At 42.7% G+C, this 13,578-nt stretch overlaps 1 protein-coding gene across 8 annotated transcripts in view; it reads left to right on the top strand.

Moving 5' to 3' along the window:
- astn1 (astrotactin 1) overlaps positions 1-13,578 on the top strand; it is a 309,454-nt gene that overhangs the window by 112,666 nt on the left and 183,210 nt on the right. For all 8 annotated transcript variants that reach the window (XM_086094600.1, XM_086094593.1, XM_086094620.1 and 5 more), the window contains 3 exons: positions 1,663-1,747; positions 2,502-2,576; positions 11,581-11,718. In XM_086094600.1, the coding sequence (XP_085950726.1) occupies positions 1,663-1,747; positions 2,502-2,576; positions 11,581-11,718 (298 nt within the window). The remainder of the gene's footprint in view (positions 1-1,662; positions 1,748-2,501; positions 2,577-11,580; positions 11,719-13,578) is intronic.

The raw sequence follows: 13,578 nt of genomic DNA, 5'->3' as shown, positions 1-13,578 counted from the left end.
ATCGATTTATAACGTCTTGGCCAGCCCATTGACCGATTCATTAGTCTGTGTGCCGGTGCACTTGCATCGTTAAACTCAAAACCGGATTTCCGGTTCAAATCGTTTTTTGTTACACCCCTATTAAATACCTTACCTTTCAGTTTAATACTTTTGGTTGTAATTATTTGCAAGCCATTGTATTCCATTTTTATGTATGTTTTACACAATGTCTTCCAACTTCATTGTCATTGGGGTTTGTATATAAAGTATTAGAATCTTAATGGAAATAGCAACATCCAAGCAAGGCTATAATAAATCAGAGCCCGTTGCTGGAAATATGGATGCACAGTCTCTCTTAGACATGGATTTGCCTCTGGATTCAAATCTGGCCCAAGCACTGATTTCGCTGGATGTAACTTATGCAGCTGGAATTGTGGTTCAACATAATTATTCTTCTGTATAGATAATGGAAATAATCCATGGAACAGCAGACACTGACCAAACAATAAAAACAACTGTGGAGGAAAAATGTCAAGTGCTGATGGAAGCACAAACGACAAACAAGAAGGAGCTTCACAACTTTAATGAAACATGTCACCTCAGGTTATGAACCAGTGCTTCCGCATTTATTTGAAACTCTTGAAAAACAATCAGCATTTCTGAGGAATCACTTTTCAGCAAACCTTAACTGAAAGTTAACACATGACAATCTGGAATTCTTAAGGAACATTAAATGATAATTCCAGCCATTCACTCATTGATTTGTGGAACTTATCGGAGGCATGAATTCAGTATTGTGGGAAACTGTCACAGTGAATCACAAAGGTAATAGTGCCCCAGTTCAAACAGAAGCAAAGAAGGATGATGATAAAGAGGAAGTTCAAAGCCTGAGGCAGCGCCTCCAATCCACTGTCTTAGCATAGAAGGCAGGTGTGTGCTAGTCCCCTCACGAATCTCCTGTTGCGGCACAGGGCTGAGAGTCCTTGATGGGGAAAATGCAGTGTAAAATTGCAGTTTCTGAAATGGTGCAAATTTTTGTGGTCAACAGCTAGAAAAGGACAGAGCAAGTCATTCACAGTATGATTAACAGAAAATACATCTTGGAAAACAAGAAAAACAAACATGACCTATATAGTTTCAGTGCTGGGCTGGGTAGGGGGATACTGGCAACTCTTGCTTTCTTTTTGGTGGAAGCGCCATCGGCCACTGCACTGTTCTTTACATTGACCTCAGTGAAGGATTCAGACATACTGACAATGACAGTCCAGGAGCCAACTCTGGAGAAAAACATGAAACATCAATTAAATAATATGCTTTGAGCAAATTTTGACATATGCACAATAAAAGTTGGAAGCACTCAGAAAGTAAAGTATCAAATATATCCCATCATCCACTGTGAAACTAAATCAAACCCAATTGAGTTTCCCCTCCTAAATAAATGGAGATGAAGGAACTCATTTAATGGTGTGCTCCAAGCCAACTTCACCAAAAACATTTGTTTTGTGTGGACCTCATCAGTTCTTCTGATCTCAAGAAGAATTTTGATATTCTTTGTCAAAGCCAGAATGAGGAATGAGAACACTGCAAATTATTCAAAATTGGTTTGTGCGCAACCCACATAACGAAGGTGTCTCTGCTTAGCTGTAATGATGCATAATTGAACCAGTGTATTTCTTTTGACAGGAGAATGCATTTGCCTTAATGGCTACATGAAGGACCCAGTCCACAAGCACCTCTGCATCCGTAGTGAGTGGGGGCCCAATCAGGGGTAAGTACACATTCTCATCTCATTTAGGTTACTGATTGATCCCAGTGGCGTGCAAAAGGTGGGGCTGATGGGAGGGAGGTGGCCCTGGGCATCCACAGAAACCTATCCTTCCTTCCCATCAACGTTTTCTGATGAAGGATCGTCTGTCTGATGTCAAAGGGACAGTAAATGATATGAAGGGGCATCCATCTATGATTAATGTGTGATTAAGTCTTTAAGATCTTCTGTCACCCCCCACTCCATTTTTATTTTCTATATCTTTATTTATTTTGCATGTCAGTAGGTGACTGGTTTGTTACAGTCACTGGAAATTAAATGTCTTCAATTTTGTTTGATGCATAACAAGAGAAAATAATAATTGTCATTGAGATCAAACATTGTTTTTTAAAATTATGTTATGTGTGCTGTCTATTATTGGCATCTTATAGTGACACCACCTCTCTCATTTATTTATCAAATAGACATACACAGCATACAGGTGTCAATCTGTATAGATACACCACTTATCCTGATTATGTCAATTTTATGGCTCTGACTGGGAGGAATAACTTGAAGTGAGACATTTTTTACTTTACATCAGTAGGATGCAATACACAAAATATCAGTGCTCTTGCTTTCAGGAGGTTTATTTCATTTCTAGCATTTTGTCTCTTACGATCTCTCTCGCTCTCTCTCTTTAAAAAAAAAAAAAAAATATATATATATATATATATATATATATATATATATATATATATATATATACACATCATAGGCCTTGGCCTTACACCATCTTCCAGCGTGGTTTTGATCTTGTGATGGGAGAACAACCCTCTGATCGCATTTTCAGGTAAGGTGAACCTCAAAAAACATCTAACTATACAGTGTATGTATTTTACAGCAACATATTCCATCATCGATGGATATGTGAAGGGATAGAGTTTTTATACAGGTAGTGGGTAAAAAGTTATTTATGCTATATACCTTCAAAAGCTGTGATTGACTAGTATATTGGGAACGAGACTCCATGTTTTCTTTGTTTAGGGTCTCTTGTTTTTTATGATGACTCAAGAAACAACTCAGCCAGCATTACTCTAGTCCTTAAGCTGTTCTAAGTTCAAAAGTGCTCAGCCATACAGTAATATGTCAAATGCTGAAATCAATGCTCACTACCGAAGTGAAATTGCATAAGCCAGGACCACCACTGCCGATATGCAGATAACGCACAGTGTCGGCCATCATCATCTGTGGGGGGCCAAAATTTGCGCGAGTAGACACATTGCGACATCCTCGAGTATGCATGTCATGCGTGAATGCTCCGCCGTGCACTTGAATTGTCGTTCAAATATACATCACTAAAATTGTCAGTATTCTGTGTGTGTGAAGGACCCAAATGCAGAGATGAGTCAAACAGGTGAATGGGATGACAAAGATGTATTAACTGAAGGCAGAGGGTAAAACCATGGTCAAAGGTGTGGGTTGCTGGTCAAGGAGCAGTGCCAGTAGCACAGGGAGTCGAGGCAGGCAAGCGGTGAATTACAAGCAACTGAGGAAGCAAATGAGGCAAAAATCAGAATCAAAAAACATTAGGCAGAAATACTATTGACCGGCTAGATGCACAAACTCGTGATGGAGTGTGTTGATCTGGCGACGAGGTGGAGTTGGGGATTAGTTTATATACACACACAGCACTGATGATGATGATGATTGCCTGTACCTGGCCCCAGCGCCACTCGTCGCTCCAATCCTGCAGAAGGACACACCCACACACACACTCAGGCGGGGCAGGGATCCAGATATGCTCTTCTGGCCCGTAGCCCTCCCAGTCCACCAGTTATTGGCGACATCCAGAAGCCTCCGAACATTGCAGGTGGGATGCCCATCGACCACAAGGAGGAGTGGAGGAGGAGGCACCGGAGGACTTGAAGACTCTGGCTTGACTTGGGTCACATGGAAGGTAGGATGAACTCGAAGAGAAGCAGGGAGATCCAGCTGGACAGAACACGGGCTCACCATGGCAACAATCTCAAAGGGACCAATGGAACGGGGTGCCAGTTTCTTGGACTCCACTGAGTGGAAGGTTACGAGAACCAAGCAACACCTTCTGACCGACACTGTAGTGCGATGGTGATTAGCCCGAACCTGCGACCTCGACAAGGCACGCAGCAGGGCGGAACAAGCCAACTTCCAGGACCTGGCGCACATCTGTAGATGGCGCGTGACTGATGGGACGTGCAATCAGCCTCCTGTGAGGGAAATAACGTGGGTTGATAGCCCAGGGAGCATTGAAACGGAGACATACCCAGGGAGACGCTAGGCAGCGTGTTGTTGACATACTCGACCCATGCAAGTGCTCCAAGAAGCTGGGTTGGAGTGGGTCATGCAACGAGGAGCGGACTCCGTTTGCTGGTTGGCCCGTTCCCCTTGCTCATTTGTTTGAGGATGGTACCCAGAGGATATGCTAATCCCGATGCCCAGGCCTGCTCAGAAGGATCTCCACACTTGGTAAGAAAACTGGGGGCCTCTGTCGGACACAATGTCATAGGGGATCCCATGCAAACGGAAGACATTGTTAAGAGTTCAGCAGTCTCTTTCGCCGATGGGAGCTTCGGCAGGGCAAGGAATTGAGCAGCTTTGGAAAATCGATCCACAATTGTGAGGATGACGGCGTTACCTTGAGAAGGAGAAAGAACCGTGACAAAGTCCACAGCAATGTGCGACCAGGGACGACTGGGAACAAGGAGCAGACGTAGTAGACTAGAGACAGGTTTGGAGGAGGACTTACCCTGTGTGCACACTGTACAAGCTGAAACGAATGCCCTTGTGTCCTCTTCCTTGGAGGGCCGCTAGAAGCGCTGACGGAGGAATGCCAATGTCTGGCGGATCCCAGGGTGACACGTTAAAGGTCAGGAATGTCCCTATTCAAGGACCTGGGAATGGACAGAGGCAGGAACAAACCAGCAATTACCACTGTCTTGGCCGGGCTGTCCTTGCTGGGCCCGCTTTACCACATATTCTATTTCCCAGGTGAGGGATGCCAAAAAGGTTGGAGACAAGATGGGTTCCGGCTCCGACTTGTCGCTCTCAGGTGTGAACTGATGGGACAGAGCGTCAGACTTGGTATTTTGGGACCCTGGGCGATAAGGCAAGGTGAACACAAAACGGTCAAAGAATAATGCTCACCTTGCCTGTATGGAGTTCAAAGGTTTGGCCGATCGAATGTATTCCAGGTTCTGATGGTCGGTCCAAGCAACAAAAGGGTGGTCTGCTCCTTCCAGCAAGTGTTGCCATTCCTCGAGGGCTGGCTTGACGGCCAGGTGTTCTTTGTCCCCAATACTGTAATTATGTTCGGCTGGGGACAGCCTGCGTGAAAAGAATGCACAGGGGTGCATCTTACTGTCCGCTTCGGCTCGCTGTGACAGCACAGCGCCCACACCCATATCTGAGGCGTCCACCACAATGATGAATTGTCGAGTCGTGTCAGGGTGGATGAGAACGGGAGCAGAAACAAAACGCTTCTTCAGTTCTCCAAAAGCTGTCTCAGCTGCGCTGGACCACTGGAAGGACTTTAGGGTCGACGTGAGGGCTGTGAGGAGAGGCGGCAATGAGAGCAGTTTTTTATGAATCTTCGATACACATTTGCGAAGCCAAGAAAATGCTGTGATTGCTTACAGGAGTAGGGTGTTGGCCAATCTGTTACAGCAGTTACCGTAGCTGGGTCCATTTGAAGCTCCACCGAGGCAATGACGTATCCCAGAAAGGTTGTTTTAGGGACGTGGAACTCACACTTCTCAGATTTGACGTAGAGCTTGTTCTCAAGAAGCCTCATGAGCATTTGCCGCACGTGGCAATCATGTTCAGCCGGAGAACTGGAAAACACATGAATGTTGTCAAGGTATACGAAAGTGAACAGGCCTATCATGTCCCTCAAGACATCATGGACACATGCCTGGAAGATTGCAAGGACATTTGAGAGACCAAACAGCATAACCGGGTATTCATAATGGCCGCGGTGGGTGTTGTAGGTAGTCTTCCACTCGTCCCCCTCCTGGATGTGTGGACCAGGTAGCAAGCTTGGCCAAGGTCCAACTTGGTGAAGACAGTGGCACCATGGAGAAGGGTGAAAGCAGAGCCAATAAGAGGCAATGGGTACCTGTTCTTGGTTGTAATGCTGTTACATCCTCTGTAGTCCACACAATGACACAGTGTCTTGTCCTTTTTGTCCCAAAACAAAAGAACCCTGCCCCTCCAGGGGAAGACAATGGTCGAATTATTCCTGCAGCCAATGACTCTGATATGTAGTCCTCCATAACTGGCCGTTCCCGCTGAGAAATATTGAATAACCGACCCCTGGGAGGGGTTCACCAGGCTTGAGGTCAATGGCGTAATCATATGGTCTATGTAGAGGGAAGGACATGGCGTGATGTTTACTGAAAACGGGGGCAAGATTATGATAACAGTTTGGAACGAGGGAGAGGTCTGGCTGCTCAGGCTGATGAGGGGTGCTGGCGGGTCTCTTAGATCTCAAACAGTTCTTGTGGCAGAAATCGCTTCAGGAAGTGATCTTGCCTTTTAACCAGTCTATGTCGGGGTTGTGGACTTTTAGCCAACGCAAACCAAGTACTAGTGGAACTTGCAGGTTCAGAAAGAGGCATCAACAGATCTTTCCAAACAAAGGCAGCAGAGAGCTGGAAACGACCTGGGGAGGGGGAGTCAGATTCACCAACCTTTTCTTGCTGGCGGGTGAACCTGACCATCTCGCGGTCAGCGGGAGGCATTTGGTGATAAAGTGCCCCTTTCCTCCACAGTAAAGGCATAGATTGGCACAGCGCCTGCGCGTTCTCTCTTGTTCAGTGAGCCAAGCACGCCCCAGCTGCATAGGTTCGCTGTCAGCGCCAGTGGGTGGTGTGGCTGTCGGAGTGGGGACGGAAGTACACTGACATGCAGGAGGAAGCAAAGCAGGTGGGGTCCAAAGCCTGGAATGTTCCCTCTGGCGCTCACAAAGTCAAAAATCAAGCCTAGTAGCGAGACTAATGAGTTAATTAAGGCTTGTGGGCTCGTCTCTAGAAGCCAACTCGTCTGAGAGTTTTATTTAATGCCCCCCCGAAAGACCTCCTGGAGCGCCTCATCATTAAAGTGGCTTTCGGCTGCAATTGTCCGAAAGGCAACAGTAAATTCAGACACACTACGAGAACCTTGCCGTACATGAGCCGCCGAGTAGCCTCCCTCCCACGGACTGGGTGGTCAAAAACTTTCCTCGTCTCCTGCGTAAAACTAGAGAAACAACAAACACAAACTGGAGATTGTCGCTCTAATTCCGCTGTGACCCAGGACAACGCGGGACCGCGGAGACAGCCAATGAGATAAGATATCTTGGATTGCTCCGTAAAATAAGACAGGGGTTGTTGACTGAACACTAGTGAGCATTGAACTAAAAAAAAATCACGGCAGGTGCCCAGATCGCAATTATACGGGGTTGGTGCCGGCACAAACGGTTCCTTGAGACCTTAGGATGTGGAAGGTGCTGGTGCGGGCTGGTTCTGTTCGCGGATTTGCAAGGAGGTGAGTTGCTTTTGAAAGGCATCAAGGGCTTGTGAGAATTCACCTACCTTAACCCATTAACAGAGTGATTGCTTGGTCATGTTGGTCCAGGAGAGCTCCTTGTCCAGCGAGCCTGTGGCAGACAGGGTCGGTCTCTGCTGGGTCCATAATGAGGCCAGATCAAGCTGTCAGTGTTCTGGGTGTGTGAAGGACCCAAATACAGAGATGAGTCAAACAGGTGAATGGTATGATGAAGATTTATTAACTGAAGGCAGTAGATAAAATAATGGTCCAAGATGTGGGTTGCTGATCAAGGAGCAGCGCTAGTAGCACAGGGAGTTGTGGCGGGCAAGCGGTGAAGCACAAGCAACTGAGGAAGCAGACGAGGCAAAAATCAGAATCGAAAAACACTTGGCAGAAATACTTTCGACAGGCTAGATGCACAAACTCATGATGGAGTGTGTTGATCTGGCAACGAGGTGGAGTTGGGGACTGTCTTATATACACAACACTGATGATGATGATGATTACCTGGACCTGGCCCTAGCACCACTCATCGCGCCAATCCTGCAGGACGCACATACACGCAGAAACACAGGCGGGTCTCAAGGGGCAGAGTCAGGAGACCTGACAAAAAAATATATATAAATATAAATAAATGGTAGCCAGCTCAAACTTGCCACTAGTTTTAATGATTTTATAATGTATAATTTTACCCTTATTAGTGTATCAATCTTACGAAGCCCCTCTGGTGTCAAGGTATGATTTTTGTTGTTGTTGCTAATCTGTTCCCACAGTTTAGTAATCTGTACCTACAGTTTCAGTCACAGATAAAGGCACCATCCAAGATTTTAACCCTTGAAAATCAGTCATTAAAATGAAGTTAGATCTTTTTCCTGCTCAGAGGTTAATATAAATTGTTAAAACACACCCACAGTACACAACCAGGTTTTGATTTTGTGCATGTTTATTTTCTATTCTACTTGGGAACAACAACAAAAAAAGAAGCAAACTACTGTGATAGGAAAATAGACAAACCAAAATAAAGTAAACATAGATAATAACATTCAACGAAAAAAGAATGGTATTAAATGAGGTGATGGAATTTTGGAAACACCAATTTGTACACTCTGTTAATGTCTGCAAAGTTGCACTTGCAGCTGGTATGGTTTTTGGTCCGAGACGTGGAGCAGTTTGCCTGGATTGGAGGTTCGCTGGCAGGACAGTTGAAAAAGAGAGAGGAAAAAAAGTTCACCCGGGAGAGAGTTTAGAAATAGTAGATAAAGCCCTCACGGCCCAAGGATTGCGGCGGACAATCCTTCCAGAGTTTTATCTGCTGGCTTAAAGGTGCCCTTTTCTGTACGGCTTCAGCCGACAAAAACTTGGATCGAGGGCTGACTTTCAATAGATCGCAGCGAAGGAGCTGCTCTGCTACGTACGAAACCCCGACCCAGAATCAGGTCGTCTGCAAGTCATTTAGCACCAAGCTCTCCACACCCTGAGATCCTTCGAGCCTTGCAGAGACAAAAGTGTGGTCTACACTGAGCCTATCGCATCGCAATGGCTGGCCATTTTAGGGAGTGTGTAGAGGCCACGCAGCTACGAAAACAGAAAAGAAAAAGACAGTGTTAGACACACTTTTAGATGTCCTTATTTATGTTAATATTGAAATAAATATACTTAAATCACATTTAAAATACATCCTAGAGGCTCATGTATTGAATTAATTACCAAAGACGAAAACTAAGGAGGTTTAACTATAATTATAGTTAGTTTTAGTTAGTTTTGTAAATGTAAAATGTAGTTTCAGTTAGTTTTCGTTTTTAAGAGGCATTTTAGTTATTATTTTATTTTGTTAACGAGAGTGTTTTTTGAGTTGTAATTTTAGTTATTTCATTAGTTTTAATAAACTAAAATAACCTTGGTCGTGACACTGGGTTTTATTCTGTTGTCGGCATCCCCACCAGGGCCTTCACACAGTTCAGGTTTCACAGAGAGGCGAATGGAAAATAACCATCTTATCCCCTGTGATGGAGAATATTGGTGGCAAAATGATCAAAATAATTTTTTTATCAGATTACATTTTTTATCTCATCTTTGAGCAGATTCTGAGTTCAAGATTCACTCAGTTCGAACACAGGCGACATCAACAGACAGTAACCAGGTGCTTGAAACCTCTACATGTGCTAATGAAGAGTGGGGAATATGCCCACACACCTGAAACATATTCACAGTACTTCATAGTGTCAACGTTTCAGATGGCAAAGACATAACATTTCATAGTTCATTGTTCTGTTGCAAAATAAGACAAGTATTTATTATGGGCCTGCTGAGCGGAGCAAGCAGGCACATATTACTATCCTAGAAAAATGGGTTTATTATGGGTCTGCTGCGAAGCAGAAGGCACATATTACTATCCTAGAAAAAGGGAAAAAGGGTTTATTATTTTCCGCAAAAATGCGGCCCGTACCGTAGATCGCACCGGCACAAATGAGGTATCAAACGATGCGGCTCGATCTGACTCGCTGCGCTATTATTTTTCTAAGAATTCCCAGTTACCATGGCGACGCTATTCCCAAAAAACTCCCAAAAAAAGTCCCATAGGAATGAATGGGAAACCGAAAGAGATCAACTCCAATCAAGCACCTTTTTCCAAGACACGCTGCGCGCGCATACGTTAACCGACCGATATGAAATTTAGCTAATTTTGTTGAATTTTTTGTCATCTTTAGCTCCGTGTCAAAAAAAAATTTAAGGAATGAAAGCTCTCCCCCCTGTGCGGGTTCAAAGACAGTGAGTGAAATAGCCTTTATCACATTGGTTTGTATTGCATGGGCTTGAGCGGACCAATTGAGAATCAGAGTGTAGACAGGGAAAAAATTGATTTCAAGTTTCACTTCAACTCGCCACCATGGCCACAATCTTTGCTCACTAGACATCAAATTCGCACATTTTGTAGCCACAAGTGTCTAGTTTCTGACAAAACTATTTTTATTTGGCTAAGGTGTCATTTAGTACCTTTATTTTCACTTTAAGTGAGGAGAAGTCGGACTATTTCGCCTCTTTTTCCATGTTAATTTCGCCGTTTTTCCCTCTTCATTTTCGATCAATCATAAGTTTTCAACCTGCTCTCATTTGGTCATTTTTCATCTGATTAAAAAACTGAGAACATGCTCGCGTTCCCCAAACCCTTGCCGTTCTAACGAGCCATTTCTGGAATCTGCATCTTCAACCGTTAAGTCGTGAGAGGCTTTTGTTTGCGGTGTGTGTATCCTATACAAAATCAATGGAATGTTGGTGCGTGACGTCTGTCGGTGCGTGAATGTGCATGTTTCTTAAAGGGGCAGTAATACTTTTAGTTGATTATGGTTAACTTCCACATTTCTTGACCGATTTCAATGGTTTAAATTGTATTTTTATTGCTCCAAGTATTGTGTGTTTCCACGTGAGTCAGCAGGCCCATTCAAAATTTCCGCGGAAATGTTTCTAGTTTTTAGTTTTTATTCTTGGTCAGTCTTTTGCATTCCAGAGATGAGGGGATGTTCGTCAGTGGAGGTGAGGCAGTCTCTTAGTCAACCAGCCCTCACTTTGGAGTGTCCCAGGACAAAATAAATTAGTCTTTTAAGCTTGGTTTACATGGATCCATGTATTCCGATTAGAATTAATCCGAACGGCCAAACAGAATGAAAATGCTCCATATAAACACCATTTGGAATGAAAAGGCTGAATCCGAATGGAATTTCATTCGGAATCACAGGGGTGGTGTATTCCTTTTGTCAGTCTGAACGAGCGTCATGTAAACACTTCAATCGGAATGATGAGGCTGCGTGCGGCATACGCCTGCTCTGTCTTGATGTAAATGCATCATGACGTCGTCGTTTCCACCCAGTAAAATGGCAACGTCTCCCCAAGAGCTCGTCTGTGAGGGGAGAAATTGTTTTCAAGTACTTGAAACTTCAAGACGTTGCTTCAATAAAAGTGATAAACTATCACAACTACTGTGCTAAATGACAAATGAACTCCATCTTGATAAATCACATGATCGATGTCCATGTGTCCCGCGGCTGCCGCGGGGCTGATCCGATTAAAGGGAGGGAGCATATAAACGGCAGATCGGAATGGATCACTTCACATGTAAACAACTGACCAGAGATCTTCATTCGGAATGATTTCAATCGGAATGACTAAAAAGTCTCCATGTAAACCCGGCTATTGATAAGGTTGCCAAAACTGGTTGATGCAAAAAATTTGCAACTGGCTGATGTTCATATATATATATATATTGACACTTTTTTACATGCTGTTTTCTGCAGATTCACGTACACCTTAGGAGAAGGGATGTGGCTTCCATTGAGTAAAAGCTTTGTCATCCCACCTGCAGAACTGGCCATCAACCCTTCTGCTAAATGCAAGACTGATATGACAGTTATGGAGGATGCTGTAGATGTAAGGTGAGAAATGTGAATGGATGGGAAAGTTCTTGCACTGTTAACAATGTCTCTTATGCATTTTTTTCATTATTATTTTTTTTATTGTCTATTGTTATAACCTTGATACTCCCAAGTTACTAAACATTGATCTTATTTTACTTATTTGCAGAAAATATGTTTACAATTTGACTATCACACAACAATTATTTTGGGTGTAATGTGCACTTTATTTAAATTACAGGATTTGCAATGCTGTAGTGTGTTTACACTGCCTGGTTGATGGAGACACATTTTATACTATATTTATGCTATTTATTATGCAACTTTTAGTTTCTGTGATATTTAACAAAGAGTGAACATATGTGCAAGTAAACATGATACATTGTCGTTTATTGTACATGCAATAATGACCTTTATCACGTACAACAGATTAGAAAGTTTATTCCCATTCTTCCACCTTTCTACTGATCTTTAGCAATTTCCATCCTCACTCACCACTAAAGCTGAGCTGCATGGTGGGGTAGTGATTAGCATGTCCGCCTCATAGTTGAGAGGTTCTCATTCAAGTCTTGGCTCAGGCCTTATTGTTTTGAGTTTTCTTGTTCTCCCTATGCTTGTGTGGGTTTTCTTGCTTAAAGTGCAGACAATCTGTATAGAAAATAGATAAATAAATATTTTCCATGCAGTGTTAAAGGATGAGAAAAAGCAATTGATATAATCTGACTGTTTTAATGTCTGCCAGCAACTCTGTACCTTTTATATATTAAAGCAACAACCAACAAAAAATAAATACAGTTGTTGTTGTGTATGTATGTATATATATATATATATTTATTTATTTCTCCGGGTACTCAGGTTACCTCCCACATTTCCAAAGACATGTGTGGCAAGTTAATTGTACACTCCAAATTGTCCATAGGTGTGATTGTGAGTGTGGATGGTTGTTCGTCTCTGTGTGCCCTGCGGCCAACCAGTTCAGGGTGTACCCAGCCTACTGTTCGAAGCCAGCTGGGATAGGTTCAAGCGCCCCCGCGACCCTTGTGTTAAGCGGTTAAGAAAATGGATAAATGTGTGTGTATATATATATATATATATATATATATATATATATATATATATATATATATATATATATATATATATATATATATATATATATATATATATATATATAAATAAATATGAATAAAACTATTTTTAAACAATATTTCTTGTGGGTGTTGTAACAGACCGTGTTTATTTGTTTGGATTGAAATTCTGTTAAACCCCTGTTATAAGCTTTGGGGGAAGACATGTATTATACAATGTTAAGTGATCCGAGTAGGATTATTTACTCTCAGCATACTGAATGACACTTTGATTTAACGTGACTATTGCCGTTTTTGAGAGCATTATGATCTTGCATAAAGTATGTGTGAACAGGGTGAGTTAAAGCAGAAGCACAAGATGTGGGATAATGTAATTAGCAGTGATAATTGACTTTTAAGAGTATGCTGGAACATGCTTTGTAAACAATTTAGCGTGCATAGCCGTGTCAAATCCTGCCCTAATTTGCAGATTATTTGCCCTGTGAAAATTATGCCAGGTAAAATTTGCCCTATTTAAATTAATACTCCCACATCATTTTATTGTAATGAGCATTGAACTCTGCACCAAGGACTATTTTTCCCCCTGTGTCATGTTTTCAAGAGCTTGATCAACTGTAAATAGGGCAAGTGGTCCCAAGACAAAGCAGCAATCAGAAATACAAAGTTGAATATGTTAGTCAAGTTAGTACTGAATTTCTCCAACTGACATTTTAAATGTAGGCTATTTCAACTGACCTTCTACTATTATATATTGGGTTAAGGGATCATATGGTGTTTGTCTGTCTTATTGTAA

Source organism: Leptonotus elevatus, chromosome 1, assembly GCF_054856555.1.
Source record: "Leptonotus elevatus isolate MCC_2025b chromosome 1, RoL_Lele_1.0, whole genome shotgun sequence".
NCBI lineage: Eukaryota > Metazoa > Chordata > Actinopteri > Syngnathiformes > Syngnathidae > Leptonotus > Leptonotus elevatus.
Note: the sequence above shows the minus strand (reverse complement) of the source record. Positions and strands in the feature narration are given on the sequence as shown.